At 33.0% G+C, this 18,199-nt stretch overlaps 1 protein-coding gene across 1 annotated transcript; it reads left to right on the forward strand.

Moving 5' to 3' along the window:
* Window positions 1-10,961: 10,961 nt before the first annotated feature.
* Window positions 10,962-12,209, forward strand: LOC145111468 (protein ANTAGONIST OF LIKE HETEROCHROMATIN PROTEIN 1-like). The gene has a single exon (XM_079047742.1). The coding sequence runs from the start codon at window positions 10,962-10,964 to the stop codon at window positions 12,207-12,209; it is 1,248 nt and encodes a 415-aa protein (XP_078903868.1).
* Window positions 12,210-18,199: the final 5,990 nt, after the last annotated feature.

Below are 18,199 nucleotides of genomic sequence, written 5' to 3' on the forward strand. Positions count from 1 at the left end.
TTACAAGATCCAAGACTCCTATTTCAAATGAACTATCTTCAATCTCAACTATTTCATTTGAATGAATGTGCTCAACATATTCGGATAGACTGCCTTCTGATACAAAATAGCAACCTCTAGTTAGTACTTGATTTTAAGAATTACTACAAATTTGAAACTTGCGGTTGTTTCCGGATATATTATCTTCTATGCTCTTCGCACTTGGATTTGACACTTTGGGAGAAGGTCATGCTTTTACCATCCTTTTAATGGCCACATGTATCTTCGTCAAGCCTTTCTTGCATGCGTGAGTAACTCCAATGCATTTGCACGTCATTCGTATTGGTTAATACCGATGAGATTATTACAAAACGGAACAAGACATTAGAATTGCGAAAAACAGTCAAAGAGCTTTAGATAATGCAAGTAGCATGATATTATAATCATATTATTAGATTATACAATTGTACCAAAAATTGTTCAACAACATCAAATACTAATGATCTATTTTGCAACTTAACATAAAGACAAATTAGTTCCTTCCTTTCTTTTGATACTTCACATCAAAAAGGTATTGTCATTTTTGTGATTCGGAATATGTTATAATATTAAAAAAAAAGACACATAACAAAGAACATTTATATCATTTTGTATTTTGGTCATGGTGATATTTTTGTTGTTTAGAATCTATACACTACTGATTATGCAATCTTATGAAATTGTTTGATAATATGACATACCTTAAGTAGTGTTAATAGCTAGCAATGATATTTCTTGACTTTGGTAACTTATCAAAAACGGAAAATTTATTTTTCCTACGAAATTTCAAATTATTTATATCAAATGAGATGTAAAAGATTAATAATATTGTTATTCTCATGGTACATTTAATGTTTGTTTAATTCTGATTTTCTGATTTTTAAGAATATTAAATCATTCTGTTTTTTTAGTCCACTCATCATGTTCACCATCATCTCACTACTATCCATGCTCTTATGTACAGACAATTTCCTGCTCTTCAATTTACTCGTAAATCTTGAAAGTACAATGCTATAAAAAGTAAAATCAGTAAGTAGGTTGCTATAAAAAGCAAAAAATAGAAAGTACCAAGGAAGCATCCATTTTGACAAATTTAACCCTCAAACCAAAAGATCCCCCTCTGTCTCGTAAAAAGTCCTAGTAGCCCCGCTAAATGGTAATTCCTCTTTCGGAATATTTATAGCCTTTTTTTTATATAAACCTGTTTATTCATCTTTTCAAAATTTGGAGTTCCTTAATGCATTTGTTAAAATGGGTCCTAATAGAATTTTTTATGACAAAATAAAAAATTCTATATATGATTGGTCATATAATCGGGGTTACATAGATGCCTTTTATGGAAGATTCTTAACTGCGGGGATTAGAAAATTGGCCAACTTTGCTCATTTTTTTGATAGACGAATAATTGATGCAATTCCAAATGGAGTTGGTCTTATGAGGAATGCAACACTTTCCATGTTAATTTGTCCAAGAAATTACTATCATTCCACTTTTGAATAAGTTCTTTAAATGATTTGTTTTTTGTTTCTTAATGGGTGTTCAGATCTATATCTAAAGTTGATTATGGTGATATGCAATCGGAACAATCAAAGTTTAAATGTTTCAAAAATCAGATTTTGATCTTAAATTTGGTATCATTAAGGCTACAAAAATAATAAGATTTTCATACCCATATAATATATAGTTGTATGAAACTGATTACTAAAAAAAAACTAAATCCCCTAATCTAATAAATAAAACCATTTTCGACACGTGGCAGTCAATTAGCACCCCCCAATAGAATTATCCTGCCAATTACATGTAAGTGAATTTCCAAATTTGCCCTTATATCTTTAAAACAAACCCACTGCATTGCACGCTCTTTATACTCTTTGTTTTTGTTAATCCCATAAATTGAGGAACTAATCCATATTTTTGGCAATGTCTCTCCTTCTCTCCAACCCTAAGAGTCGTCGGCCACATCTCATGCAACAGAAGGTATGTGCTTCTTTGTCATCGCTTTTATCATCTCTCAGATATTTTATTGGTCATTTGCGTTCTATTTTCCCAGTGATGTTTATTTTATAGTTTTATGTGGCATGTTCTTCAACTCTTTCTCTTGCTATTGAATGATTCTGGTAACAGGTAGAGGTTTATTGGAAAAAACTTTGCTAAGGGTTTTGTACATGAAGTTTTATGGTAATTTGGTTTCAAAGAAGGTTAAAATTAGGAAAATTGCATCTTTAAGAAATGTTATTCCTTCACTGGATCCATAACACTTATGATCCAGGTTATTTTTCTGTCATTTATTGTATTTAATCGCACTTCACCTTGTCCGCACTAAGCGACAATTGACAAGCCCTTGGTTCTGCTGACGTTAAAATATATGACAAAGCCATTAAAAAGTGAGATTACTCAAATGATAATGTTTTGTGTTTGTATCTAGATGAGTAGTATTGATCTTATTCCCTCTTTCTAGCTCCCTCTCAAAGCAAATAAAGGTAAGTCTTGATCTGAAGACTTGGGTTGTTCCCAAAACCTTAAATTAAAAGGAATAATGCAAATCTAATTTGGATGAAAGAAGAAGCATATTAGGCATTTGAACACAAGAACTTTGAAAATTTTCATTACTTGCTGATCAGGTTTGTTTCTTTTTCGTTTTTAGAAATTTTTTGGCGTATAAACCTTTTTGCATTGATTTCTTGCATAATAACAGTTTTGACATGATATGTTGTTTCATTTGGGTTTTAACGTCTTATTCTTTTTTGGTTTTTGATGATTAATCTGGATTTTGTGTTTTCAGGTTATGGTGTTTCTTGAATTGGATATTTCATTTGTGTTTTGGGTCATGGAGTTTCCCCTGTAGATCGATTGCTATTCAATCTTCATGTAAATCTGCTCACATATGGTATTGTTCGGCTGAAAACATAATTGATAGAAAATACATTTATTTTTTACATTTTTCTTTTTGAATTTAAAAGAGTGATGACTGAGATGATACAATTTTTGAGGAAATGTATAATTAATTAAAATAAATAAGGATGAGAATAGACACAGATGTAGTTGGCCGTATTAATAAGGAGAATGCCTCATGTTCATCAGGTTATAATGTTATATGTATTCATTTATAACATTTATAAATTATAATGTCAGATCGATGGGTTGTATTTTTGGGATTTGATTGTGAGCTCAGTGAGTGAGGAAGCTGAAGCAGAAATTGAAGAAGAGGAAAATGTCTTTTCATGAATCTTTGATGGAAAGGGAAAGGATTGATACAAAACAAATCAAGGCACCATGTTGTGTTGAAATTTTCAATTGCCGCCATTGCCATAATGAAGCCACTGTTCGTTTATTACTATTTGACTTCGGTATCAACTCATATGAAAAGGTTATTGTGAAATTATTTAGCCACTAACTTTCTACTTCATTTGATAAAACAGATTAGTCGACAATGATTATGTTCATCGTTACAATGTTCCTTAACATGAAATTAAAAATGTAGGTTTTGTGTTCTGTGTTTTCATTCAAGATTAGCATGTTCCAGCTCTATTACAAACCTCTTTATGTTTAATATTATATTTATTTATATTTAGCGCCCTTTAATTTATATATAAACTTCATGTTACATCTTTTTATAACATTTCATTTCCATAATTTCATTTTAAACCCCTCATTATATTATTAATTTATAAAAAGTAAATAGTGAAAAATATATTAATTGCCAAAAAAAAAAACTATGTATATATGTATTTTAAGTTCGAAGTATACTTTGTTATTTTAGGGTTATGTTCTGTAGCTATGTACTTTCGAAGTATACTTTGTTATTCAAATAAAAATGAATATTAATTTTAAATAATCAATATACAAAGATTAAACAAAACAAATATCTTATTAGTTTAATAAAATTCACTAAGTACTAAAAATTGTTTTCTATTATCAACAAATCACTAAGTTTAAAGGTATGAGTCTTTTGTTTCGGTATCATCCCATCTCCAATATCTACTGTCCTAGCAAAAATCATGGTGTTTTGTTTCTTTTTTTTTTGGGGGCGTGACAATAATTTGATTAATCTGTTTTTAGGAAAATATATGTTTTAAAGGGGAAGGAAAAACATAGAAGAACTAAAGTTTTCATATGTGATGATGAGGTAGAGATGTGTGAAGAACCGGCTTTAAAATACAAACATGGTATTAAGTTTATGTTTTTTATATGTCTTACAACTCAAGGTTGAGTATATGATAATATCTGTGTTATTGTTTGTGTTTGGTTATCTATCTGTTTGTATGTCTATCTTTATGACTGTTTGTCCACATGTGTATTTGTGACTATGTGCATTTATTTGTCTACATGTATATTTGTGACTATATGTATGTGTTTGGCACTGATGGTGCCCCTAAATTTGCTATAAAGTAATACATATATAAGATCGTTCTCAATGTTCAGATTGTCTACTAATTTGAACTTTTTTTTATCGGCTTTCATTCATTTATCCTTAGCTAATTGACATTGTTTTGCTTTGTTTTGTTTCAGGCTACGACAACTACTATGTATAAAGGCTGTGCATGAAATGGTGATCAAATGGGATATAAAGTAAGGCCGCATTCCTTTTTTATCTTTTCTTTTTCCAATTAAATGCTCCCTGGATTAAGTGTTGCCAGTGTAAATGATGTTTAATGAAAAATTGAAGGTATACCGAGGAAGGATTTTAATGGCTTTAATGTCTTTATGAAATTAGTGTTCTATTTAATAATCTAATAATTATCTTATTTAAGCCGGACATTAAGTGCTCCAGGTGTTTTGAGGGCTGAAGAGGATAATCAAGATATTTGAACTTGTAATAATCGATGGTTTTAAGGTGTGGGAAGATAGCGAAAGAGCAACATATAGATAGTATCAAAATGTATGTTCCCTTTTTATTGATTTACCTATTGAGTATTTTCTATAGCAATTAAACTTAAACCATCATGCACTTTTTGACAAGTTACAGGCCAAAATGACAAAAAAAAATGTACCTTTACCATTTTGCAATTTAGCCACTAAACTATAATTTTCTGTCAGTTTATCTATCAATTTGTCAGAAAAAGATTAGTAACTAAATAAATATTCTATTTATTATTATTAAGCGGGAGATCAAAACTAAATGGTGCTTAAAAGAATAAACAGAGGAATTACATGTCTTTTCATACACTTCGTGAGAATAATCCTCCCATAATCCTATCATTGTGTTCCCTGACACGGTTAGTTGGTAATGTTGTGTTTCTATTACAACAAAAAGAGCACCCTAAATTTAAATCAAAGTGTGTTGACTTATTTGTTTAGCATACATCGAGTTTAACTAAGTCTCTGTGTGGGTTCCAGTTTATATTATAACTCATTTGGATAGAAGATAGGTTCTGATCAAGTCACAACATGTAGAGGTTGTTAAGCCAGGTGACAGTTTTTTCTTGTGAATTTCTTTATGATGTTAGTTTGTAGTATGTTTTTATTGTTAATATGTAATCTTCACTTATGTATTGGCGATTTAGTCTAGGAGATGATAGTCAATCAATAATAATATTTTCACATTTAAAATTTCATGTTTATTTGCTATCCTTTTAATATTAATAAAAAATTTATTTTGTATAGACTGATATTAGGTCTCTCACCTGTTAGGATACCAAATTCTAATTCTTCATGGGCAAGGTTCAACAAAATTGCTTTTGGTTGGTTCAAATAATTTCTTTTGAACATGTACATACAGTTGCTTTTGGTTATCAAGTAGGAAAAATGATTAATTTTGATATATGATTTATAATCTTAATGAATGTTTATGCTACTATAAGTGAATTTATATAAAAGCTAATCAAACTATGTATTATGCCTTTTTTTGGTGGATTTTATGTTTTTAAGGCAGCAAGAGAATTGAAATTAATGGTGGATGGCGAGCGTTATTGCACTCATATTATTTTAAATTGATTTACATCTATTGACCAAGATAGTTCTTAACAATAAACTTTTTCAGATCTTCTATTTAACGGTTATATATATATATATATATATATATATATATATATATATATATATATATATATATATATATATATATATATATATATATATATATATATATATATATATATATATATATATAGGCTTAGGTTATTTTGTTTAGAGTATCTATTGTGTTATTGTATGCATAAATGTGGGCCAATCAAATTTACTTATTTATAGAAAGTGATTAATATATATTATTGAATTAAATATAATTGAAAAATATCATCTTAATTAATTACAAGGGTAATTTAGTCAATTAATATAGATTTAATAAAGGAAAATTGCATTTTTTAAGGGATCATAGATTCTATTAATTTTAAAAAACCGATTTTACTAATTATAATTCTTTTAATTCGGACATTCTGACAGAATATGTTTATGAGTATGTTCAAAAATAAAAATATTCTTAGAACCATAAATAATAAAAATTTTCTTGAACCTATTTCTTGATCATGAATTTAAAAACTTCTTGTAGAATAACAAATTCTTGAACAATCAATTGAAGAATAAAAACAAAAAATACATTATTTCTTATAGAATACGGGTAACAATTGTTAAGAATTACATTTATTGTTAAAGAATAAAACTAAAAAAACTTTCAAAACGGGAAAGAAATCATCAAAATCTAACAACGACTAATACATTCTAAAAGAATAATGTGGTCCGTTTTAATTTTGTGGTCCGTTCTTCAAGCATCAACTTCTGTGATTCCAACAGAATTGGAATTCGTGATTCCATTCCAACAGAATTGGTATTTGTGATTCCATTCCAATAGAATTGGAATCTCACTAATATCATCCATTGAATCATCTACATAAACATACTTGATACCTTTTCAGAATTCAAAACATAAATCTTGATTAGTGGAGCTTGATAAAACTCATTTCAATTCAATAACTAACCCAAAGTTATGATGCCAACGAATCTTAATTAATGGGGGGCTCGAAAGAATCCATTTCATCTACTCACTTCGTGTCCTTATTTTCTCACCCTGCAACTTATATATTCATAGAATTAACTTAAACTTATATAAAGATAAAAAAAATAAAAAAATAAGAAGATATTAAGATGGATATTAAAGAGTGTGATAGATGCAGACCTAGACTTCCACAACTGTTGATGTTCACATTACATCAAGAATTATCTCAACATTGTTGGTCAAAATCAAATCCTCCAATAGGAAAAATTACCATTTTTAATCTGTATGAAAAGTTATAGATACGATGGCATGGTCTTTTAAGGTATATGAAGCTTAAACATGTCATCAAAACAAATACAGATGCTCAGTTCACCTATATTAATACAATACATAAGTACCTTTCATATGTGCCACGTTGGCTTGTAGATATTGCTTTCTATATTAATGGAAGTAGAAACAAGAAACAGCCTTTGAAAGTGGACCCGACTGCTACATCTTATCAAAAAAATACTTTGTAATTTATTGTTTTCAAGATTGGTGCACAAAAAACACCATTAAAATGATAAAACTTCGTAACACAAGGCATACAAGATATACAAACACTAAGTTGCATAAAAATCAGGTAATAGCATATGCCTATAATTAAGAATCTGACTTAAACTATGTTCCAGAAAAGAAGGCCTAAAGGGCATATTATCTCTTGTCTACTAAAGTATTAAAAACCAAAATACCATCGTGAATACAATACAAAGATGAATGCTTTTGACATGAAAAGTTAAACGCCACCTTCATTCAAATCCTAGAGCATTCCACAAAACAATAAATAAACAAAAATTCAAAATTGGGTGAGAATTTTGGTTATATATACGGGTAAAGGTAGAAATTGAAACATATATCATAGAGAATAAAGCAACCAAAATTATCATTTAGTATCTTTTTGTCATCAACAGATAGAAAACGATTATGTTCTCACCCCTCGCTCTCACCTCTTCGCTTCCCCCGTCGCACCCACCTCTTATTCTTCCGTCGAGTCAATGCCACCGAAGCCCCACCTGTTGTCGGACCCTCTTCTGGTCTCACCCCTCGCTCTCTCTTCTGTTCCTATTGTCCTGCCGCTGCAGTGCCGCCGCCGGAGGCGTAGAGCCATCAGGCGCGTACTTTCTTTGGTCTCCAACGAATCCTCCCGATTTCGCTGCTCTTCCGCCGGCGAGGCAATCGATGGCAAGTTTCATTCTCTCTTCTCTTCTCTTCTGGCGATGGCAATCGATTTTTGTAGATAAAGAGGGGAACGAGGTTTAATAAATTAGGTTAAAAGTCAATCCCATAATTATAGGGATTATTTTTGGAAGTTACTAAACAAATTACTAAATTACCCTTATTTATTTATTTAATTATTTAATTTTTTATTTAATTTTGATTGGCCCACATTTATGCACACAATAACACAATATATACTTTAAACACCTAAACCTATCTCTCTCTCTCTCTCTCTCTATATATATATATATATATATATATATATATATATATATATATATATATATATATATATAAATTAGGTAAATTGGTAATTAAAAACTTATATACATTATCCACAAACTTATTAAAGGTTTATATTTTTTCACAACGATCAAATCTGTAACTTTCTACTTTTTAAAAGTTTATAACATTGTATATGTTATAAGTATGTAAATTACATTAAATATAAATTTTAGTTCTTGATTAATTTGTAACTTATGCTCCACAAACCGTTTTTTGCCATTAAAAATAAAAGCTAAATACCTGTTATTATCTAAACAAAACTTATATTTTATTAATTTAATAAAGTTTTATAAATCTTTGATTTTTCATTACCATTTTTACTTATCAATATTGTTTTTCTTTCTTACCCGTGGTTTCCACGGGTTGTAACCTAATAAAAATAATAAGATCACTTAGAAAATGAGCATACAAACACCCTCTTAGTAGTTCAAATGGTTGACAGGTTTCCATATTTTGTACAAAAATCACTTATACAAAACATATTGCATTCATTACAAAAGAGAACCTTTCAGATCATAACAACTCTTCGAATCCATTAAAACACACTTATAAGGGAAGACGAAGTCGTTGTGGGTTCGGGTGCCGGTACCGGCGGTACCGCCGGGAAACAATTCCTTCCATTTGGGTTGAGCGGGTTCCAGGGTTTAATTGTGTAAAGTGGGTTGGTGAACCCGCTGAAATATGAGGACTATTAATTTGTTTTCTTGTGAATGAATGCAAAATACTTTTTCAGAAGCAAAAGAGATTCCCTGCACTATTACTTCAATTCGGTCACTATCACTTTGACTATATACACTTTCCATTTGACCATAGTCACGGATTCTTTTTATTTATTTATTTATTTATTTATTTATTTATTTTGTTTTAGAAGTTTATAAATACATAATACATATTTCATTTATTTGTGGTGTTTTTACTCTAGAAAATTTTATATTTCATTCGATTCCTTTAGTTACATTCAATGGATTCCCGAGGCAAATCTAAACAAATCGGTTCTAGCCAAAAACGTAAATCCACACAATGCGGTTCAAGTCAAGATATTCCATTTTTTTCTCAAGATTTTCAAAATCCAAACTATCAGCAATACCAAAACTACCAAAACTACCAACAAAACCAAAACTACCAACAACAATATTTCCCGGTGCAACAATCTTACAACACATTTAGGCTTCCAGAGGAAAATCAGAGTTATAATCCATGGAATCAGTTTTCTCAAAGGGTTCCAGAAACCCAATTCCAATCTTCTCAACCTGAGAATTTCCAGTTTCGTGATGCTCAGAATGAAGAATCTGACAGTTCTAGTGACGACCCGACTCCCGAAAGAAACGAAGAAGAAACCAGCGAGGAGTTGCAACCCGTTGCTGAGAAAAAACGCAACTATACACACCGCCAGAAGAGAAAGAAATGGGTGGAACGCGAAGAGTTGGCTTTGGCTAGGGCATATGTCGATGTTTCTAAAGATAAACAACGCGGAAATCAACAAAGGTTCGACGCATTTTGGGAGAGGGTTCTAGCGCATTTTAATGTTCAAATGGGAGGTTCGGATCGGTCACGACACCAAGTAAACTCAAAATGGAAAGACCTCCAAAAGAAATGTAATGCTTTCAACGGCATCTATAACCGTAAGATGAACAGTGTGGCTAGCGGGAGATCTGAGGCTGATGTTTTACAATCTTCACTAAGTGAGTATCGGAGGACTATTAACCAGAAAGGTTTCCTCATCAACAAGCTTGGGAGTGGTTGAAAGACAACGCGAAATGGGCATTTGTTGCAAAAGTGGGTGAAGATTCCCCATCTCATTCTTCGAAACGAACCAAAACATCTTCATCCAACGCCTACACATCATCATCTGATCCACAATATCCTCCTGGATTCTCTCCCCAACAACAACAGTCGTTTAGTGTTGAAGACTCACCGCCCCAGAGAAAAAGAAAAGGAAAGAAAGCGACATCGACATCATCAACAGAAAATGAAATGTTTGATCTCGTCAAACAAATTGCCGGCATCAAGACTGCAACTGAAACAGAGGAAGAACAGAGACAACGATATTGGGAACAAAAATTACGCATTCTCGAAGCTAATGAAGAACGAAAAGCTCAATTATTGGATCGGGAGATAGAGAACCAAGATATGGAGTATTTTCTCCGGCCGCATGATCATTTGACTGGAGGTATTTTGCGCACGGTGCTTGAAAGGAAACGACAAATTGCAACTAAGTATGGTTGGGAGTTGGAGAACCCGTGAAGTTCAAAATGTCGACATCATATGACTGGAGAATCTTTCTCTTTATTATTATGTTTTTTATTTTTATTTTTATTTTTCTTTTTATTAAGATTCTCTATATGTATCCTTGTTGCATTATCTATATATAGTTATGCTTGTTTCATTATCTATATATGTATGTTTGTTTCATTTTTCTCTCTATCTTTTCTCTTTTGTCAAAATGAATCCAAACATTCGGAAAATAGTAATGGAAGTTAACGATGATAGTTCATCATCTGAGGATGAACTTATCAACAATAATTTGTTACCTGTATTGTCTCGTACTGCACAACTGCTTCTTCAGAATAATGCTAGTTCAAGCAACATTCAAAGGAGAAACACAATCCACAGAGATCGTTTAGAGGCTGAACAACTGCTGATCCGACATTATTTTACAGATGATTCAACTTATGGTCACGCGCAATTCCGTAGAAGATTTCGTATGAGCAAAGGTTTGTTTATGCGACTTGATGGTGACCTGGAGACGAATTATCCTTATTTTCAAACAACATGGGATGCAACAAATCAAAGAAGTTTCAATGTGCTACAAAAATGCACATCAGCAATACGTCAATTAGCGAAGGGTTATAACCCAGACTCGTTAGATGAGTATCTAAATCTGTCAGAAAGAACTTCTCGTGAATCTCTTGAAAACTTTTGCTACGGTGTTGTCCAAATGTATAAGGCTGAATATTTACGCCGTCCAACATCCACTGACATTCAACTTTTGTATGAAGCACATGAAGCTAGACATGGATTCCCTGGAATGCTTGGTAGCATTGACTGCACACATTGGAATTGGAGGAATTGTCCAACGGAATTGAGAGGCCAATACATGAGGGGTGACCATCAGTATCCATCAATGATACTAGAAGCGGTGACGTCACAAGATTTATGGTTTTGGCATGCATTCTATGGTGTAGCCGGGTCTAACAATGATTTAAACGTCCTCTACCAATCACCATTGTTTGATGAGAAATATCATGGAACAGGACTCGATTGTTCATTTTATCTGAATGGTGAACACTACAAACATGGTTACTATCTTGCGGATGGAATATATCCATCATGGGATGTATTTGTGAAGGCATATCCATATCCAGTTACTGACAAAAAGATACGGTTCAAGGCGGCACAAGAATCAGCAAGAAAGGATGTAGAACGTGCTTTTGGGGTCCTTAAAGGACGTTGGGACATATTAAAGATGCATGCACGAGCTATGATGGTGAAGAAAACAAAAAATATAATGTACGTTTGTATTATACTACACAATATGATATTGAAAGATGAGGGTGCTGCGATATCTCCTGTGTATCAGCCTGATCCCCCCACCGACGAAGTTGATGACCAAGAAATAATACACGAATTGCGCAATGCTGAAACCCACCACCAACTTCGATCTGATCTTACTGATCACATTGAACATGTCTACATTCCAACTCTCGATAATAACTAGTTAATTTCAATTGAAGTTTTAGGATTTAAATTATGTTGTCTTTTTTTAAGTGTATTTTTTTTAATTATCGTGTTTTATAATTATCGTGTTTTTTATTTATTTGTAGTGTGGTTTTTTAATTAAATGTTATTTTAAATATTATTTCAGAACTTTTTTTTTAAATTAGCAAAAAAAAAAATCAAAAAAATGTTATGTTTAATTTTAATTTATATTTTCTAATTTAATTAAATGAAAAAGAATATTAAATGTTATTTTTAATATTTTTTTGGAATTTTTTTTCAATTTGCAAAAAAAAATGAAAAAATAAAAAAGAATGATATGGAAAGTGGGTTGAGTGGGTTCAAAAAGATAGGGTTTCCATATGGTGTGGGTTGGGAAAGATAGAAGAAAGAGAAAGTAAAAAAGCTGATGTGGCAGTGGGTTCAGTGGGTTGGGAGGGAAGGACTCCCTCCTCCCTAAAAAGTATAAAGTGAGCATCCAATTCCAAACAACCTCTTAGTAAAACCTTTCTTTTATAACAGCTCTTGTTTATTGATCTATACAGTTTATAAAACCTTTATTTTAGTCTTTTTAGATCACAAAATGAGTATCCAAACACCCTCTTAATGATTCAATGAGTTGGTCAGATCAAGAGTTGGATAATTATACATAAACCAGAATGATTTTGTATTCAAAGAATCAAAAAATCAGAATTAAAACAAATCTCTATCAAGCAAAACGTAAAAACAGTTAAAGTTATGACCTTCTTAACCTTATTTAACCTTATCGTTGGATTCATTACAAAAGAAAACCTCTAAGGGGTTGTTTGATAGCATCTGAATGAATCATATCTAAATGATATAGATGCCTGGATGATGCAAAGGCACTTTAGGTATCTGTATTTGAACGATAAATTGATATTTGGTTAGGGAGGAGGGAGCCATTCCCTCCCAACCCACTGAACCCACTGTCACATCACTTTTTCTCTTTTATTTTTCTTCATCTTTCCGAACCCACAACACACGGAAACCCTATCTTTTGAACCCACTCAACCCACTCAATTAAAAAAAATACAAAACAATCAAATGTAAAATCTTAATTAGCAATAGAGTTATCAGCGGTACCACTCTCGCTTCAACGAGTGGGTTGATTGGTTTCACTAACCCACTTCATCATCTCTCTCTACTTTCTCTTTCTTATTTTCTCTTGTACCATGTGTTTTAAAACTTGTACCTTAGTTGTTTTGTATTTTTTTCAATTGAGTGGGTTGAATGGGTTCAAAAAGATAGGATTTCCGTGTGTTGTGGGTTGGGAAAGATGAAAAAAATGAATAGACAAAAATTGATGTGACAGTGGGTTCGGTGGGTTGGGAAGGAACGACTCCCTCCTCCCTTAGGCATCTGAATATCTGCCTTTTAATGAGGAAAATGAGCATTTTAACCCTCTAAATTATTTTCTGGATACAAAATAAACATCATACAACTTCATCTTCAGCTGGATCACATATCAACTAAACAAGTTGAAAAAAAATGATCAAACACATATTTTCAAAAAGAATATTTCAAGATTTCCAAGCAATCACAGACACATATTTTCAAGCAAGCACAATAGAATGTTATTATCAGATTTCCAGAGGTCAAAAACAGCATCAACTGAACACAAAGAATGAACACGAAGAGCAAAGCACAAAAATCGATTTCATACCAGATCAAGCAGCAAGAACATGATTGACACCAATTTCATACAAAATCGAGCAGCGAGAACACGATTGAAGCACCAGATTCGAGCAACAAAACCAAATCTGAAAACTTACCGGCGAGGGGGTGGCGGAGAAGGAGGAGCGCTGTCGGAGGCTGGCAAGGGGAGGCGGCGACGAAGCCGGAGATGGAAGCTGTCAACACTTGAAGGAGATGGAGGATGAGGGAGGAAAGCTCGATCTCTGTGAAGAAGAAGAAGGGAAAAAAAAGTCGGACAAACAGTTGTTAGGGCAAGGGTAGAAGATGAATTTTTTTTATTCAGAGTTAATCAGATTAGTTAGTTTTAGCCATCTGAACGATTAAAGATATAAGAACAAAATCAAGAGTTTAAATACGAAGGTGGAAGAGCAGCGGTGGTGTGTCAGTAGCAGTGGTCTAAATAGTGCTACTGGTTTGTGTGTGTACGTCGAAAGATAGGGAGCAATCAGTGGTGAGGTGGGGGAAGTTTGTAGTGGGGTGAGCGGCGGGGGTAGAGAAGTAAAGGGGGTATTTGGCTTAGCTTTTCACAGCCCAAAAGTCCTTTTTGGAAAAGAAAAAAAGCAAAAGATGTTTGGCAAAACTAGTTTTAAAAGCTACTTTTGGAGTTTTTGTACAAGGAAAATGAACTTTTTGGAAAAGTCAGGAAATCCTGACTTTTTGTAACTTTTCCAAAAAGGACTTTTGGGCTGTGAAAAGCTAAGCCAAACACCCCCGAAGTACAGAACTATGGTTGGTTCAGTTCGAAAAGGGAGTTGTGATCTTCAATCTTTAGGTTTGGGTTAAAGAAGAAAATGGAGGTCTGATCTCTGCATCGTAAATGCTTTTTGAAATTCCACATAAGCCCAAAATAACTCATCTTCATCTGATGTCTTTCACTAACCGAAAGCCTTGCAATTTGTTTTTATGGCCCATTACATATAATATTAAAGGTTTTTAATAAATATTGTATTTCATGAAATTGTTTTTCAATTTTTCTTAGTTCTCACCTTTGTTTTTAGTATTACACATGGGTCGGTTTTGGACCCAAACCCAACCCAACCCTCGGTTTCTGGTTTTCAGAACTCAATAGGATCAGTTTCTGGTCGGTTCGGTTTCTTCGGTTCTGAGGTCGGTTTGGTCGGTTTTTCGGTTTCTTGGGTTCAACCCATACACTCACGAGTTTTGGGTTTAAACCCATGAGTTTTGGGTTTTAACCCATTTTCCAAAAATGAAGCAAGAAGTAAAATACTTCAAAAACACCAAATTGAAGTTAAATACTTCAAAAACATGAGTCTTACAACCAAATAGTCTACTACAAGTTAAAACCAAAGCCCGAAATAGTCTATTATAACCAAAAAACAATCAAGTATGAGTCGGTTTCTCGGGTTCGTTGGGTCGGTTTCTTGGGTCGGTTTGTCGGTTTTAAGTATGGGTCGGTTTATCGGGTTGGATGGTGTGACATCCCGGAATTTAGGGCATAGATTTCAAACGACTAAATTACGGCAAATTTATTTGTAATTTAACTCATTCAGTTTTAAGTACATCTAACAAAATATAAATGAGTTAAGTTCAATTATTATATAATATCTGATGATATTTTTATGCCCAAATGTGTAAACTGGTAACCAAATCAAACCGCTCAACTGCAGCGCTGATTAATGCGTCTGAAAACTGAAATTTAGCAATAATCAGTTTTGAGCAAAACAAACATTAAAATATGATGGTACATGTTCTCCTGTTTCCGAAAATATAAAGACAGTCAAAAACAGAAATCGTATGCAAAAGATACGACCGTTTTAAGAAAACAGGCAGTAAAACACTATTTTTCTTTAATCGCGTAAAACCGAATCGAACCGTTGAAGCACTTATGATTTGCCGACGGGGTTTCCGAGAGCGTTTGTAACGCCCCGGTTTTTCTCGGTACGTTTGGTTATTTTAATTTAATTATCCTTGTAACCTTGGGTTAATTTATTTAACCAATGTCTGATTTCTTATGTTATTGGACTCTTTTGATCATCTTGTAAACTCCTTTTATTGAAGTCCATGGGCTATGGGCCTATTTGCAAGTCCATCTAGTAAATAGTAATTAATGTGTTAATTGAGTCATTTGGAACACACAGAAGAAAAACATTCTAAACCCTCCATCTCTCTCTCAAATCGTCCTCTCTCTCTTTGGGATCAAGAGCAGCCAAGGGGCTATTGTTTGGAGCTTAATTCTTGTTCATTTCCAGCCTTGATTCGTATTGGTATGAACCTCCTTATCATTTCTTACAACTTGATTCATAACCTTGTTCTAGTTTTATGATTTCATCTTCACTTCTTCTCCTTCCTATTTAATTTGTAATTGTATGTTATACATCATCTCAAGATCCTATCTTCACCCCATATATGGTGGATGATGGATCTAGGGGATTACATGTGGCAAAAGATCATGGAAACCCTAAAAGGGAGAATGGTGATTTTATGTGCTTTATGTTCATTTTCATGTTGATTATTATTACAATCTTGTGGCAAAATGAAATCCTAATGATACCTAACCCTTTTTAGTACCACCATGATCATGGGGACTAAATTGGGATGATGAACACATCTTAAAATGTGTTTCAAAGGGAGAAGGATGGATAAGCCAAAAAGGAATCACGGGTGGCTACGATTCTGTTTTCCATCAGATCTGTAGTCATTTTGTAAAATTCATATCTTGAGCTCTAGAACTCAAACGGACCCCAAACCAGTTCCAAACGTTCAAAAATTGAGTTGGCTAACTTTCTTAAGCAGGCCAACCTCACTGATAAGGACTTTATCTATGGGAAAGAATGGCATCTTTTCTGTTAGGTCTGATCCGGGTCTGTTCTGATATGTCATTTTGTTTTCATCATTTCTAAGGCTTGGAAAAGGATCTAGAGTGATTCCAAGTTTCTATATGTTCCTTATATTATGAATTTAAGATCTGGAGCAGATGGGGTGTTATTTCCAATTATAAATTGGTTAGAATGGATCCACACTCCAGATCAGTGGGCAGTTACCAGCTTTTGCTAGTGCTGTGATTGTCCATAATGTGAATTTTATATCTGGAGTTTGGGAGATGCTTTTCATTAAATTCCAACTCTGAGACTTTCATTTGTATGTCCTTTACTTCTCTTAATTTTGGTTTGGACGAATTCTACTCACAAGTTGGGTAGAATTGGCCAACATCACTTGACTATATTGTTGGAGACAGAAGTGATACACCATTTTGTAAAATTCATATTTAATTCATCTTTTGGAGTTAGAATGAGTTCTTTATTGTTATGGAATCCTGAGCAATCATAGTTTCCTATAAAATTTAGTTAAAGCTATGTTTCTGTTTTAGATTTTGGAGTAAATCCGTTTTGAACAGCAGGTCTGTTTTAGAGACCTTGCTGTGATTACTCTTTTCTCAACTCATAGCTTCATTACTTCTCCTTTCTAACCTTTAGTCCTTCTTAGGTGAGGTTTTGAAGTTTGCTCAAGCTTGGTAGAATTATTTGATTGTTAGATATACTTACTACTCACTCAAGGTGAGTTCTCTCACACCGTTGTATTGATGTTTGCGTTTGCTAGTTAGCTCGTGTGTGATTATTTGAATTTATTATAAAGGCATGCTATATAACCATTGTTTTAATTCGTACATGTGCACTGTATGTAACTAATTATGGATATGGGGACACCACCAAAGGATACGGATTTACCGGTGCGGTGGGTAGGTAATATCACCAACGTAATACTCATCATGAGGTGCGGTGATTAGGGCCAAATCATACGGGATCTTCCCGGTGCGGTTCAAACCTACAAGTCCTTCTTGTATTATAGGCATTGATTCGTTCTTTGCCCTTATCATATAATTATAAATGGAAAATGGATTAGGGTTAGTAAATATGAATGTTAGTACAATGTCTGTGTTTGAATTCACTAAGCTTTGTGCTTACGGTTTCCCTTATAACTTTTCAGGTGTTAAGATTAAACAGGCTAAGGCTTGACATGGAGCACCGGGACATCGCTACTAGTTATTTTTGTTGGGACCTTATTATTATTATTATTACTTCCGCACTTATTTTATATGATTATTTAGTTGATGGATTATGTTATGACTATTTCAGTTGTTTTAATTTAATTTAAGATGCGTTTTAAAAGTTTAAAATTTTTGCAAAAATTTGGGTGTCACAAGTTGGTATCAGAGCCACAGTTTGAGGGAACTAGGCATTCTTGTGGATGTTCTAGACTCAAATTTGAGGCTCTATAAGAGTTTATTTTCTTTTTAAAATATTTTTCAAACCTTCT

The sequence above is a fragment of the Lactuca virosa genome, chromosome 1 (assembly GCF_052849685.1).
Source record: "Lactuca virosa cultivar CGN04683 chromosome 1, Lactuca_virosa_CGN04683_v6, whole genome shotgun sequence".
NCBI classification, from domain to species: domain Eukaryota; kingdom Viridiplantae; phylum Streptophyta; class Magnoliopsida; order Asterales; family Asteraceae; genus Lactuca; species Lactuca virosa.

Bases quoted from the DNA above. Each gene is read 5' to 3' on its own strand.
- LOC145111468 (XM_079047742.1), top strand. From the start codon at position 10,962: ATGGAAGTTAACGATGATAGTTCATCATCTGAGGATGAACTTATCAAC.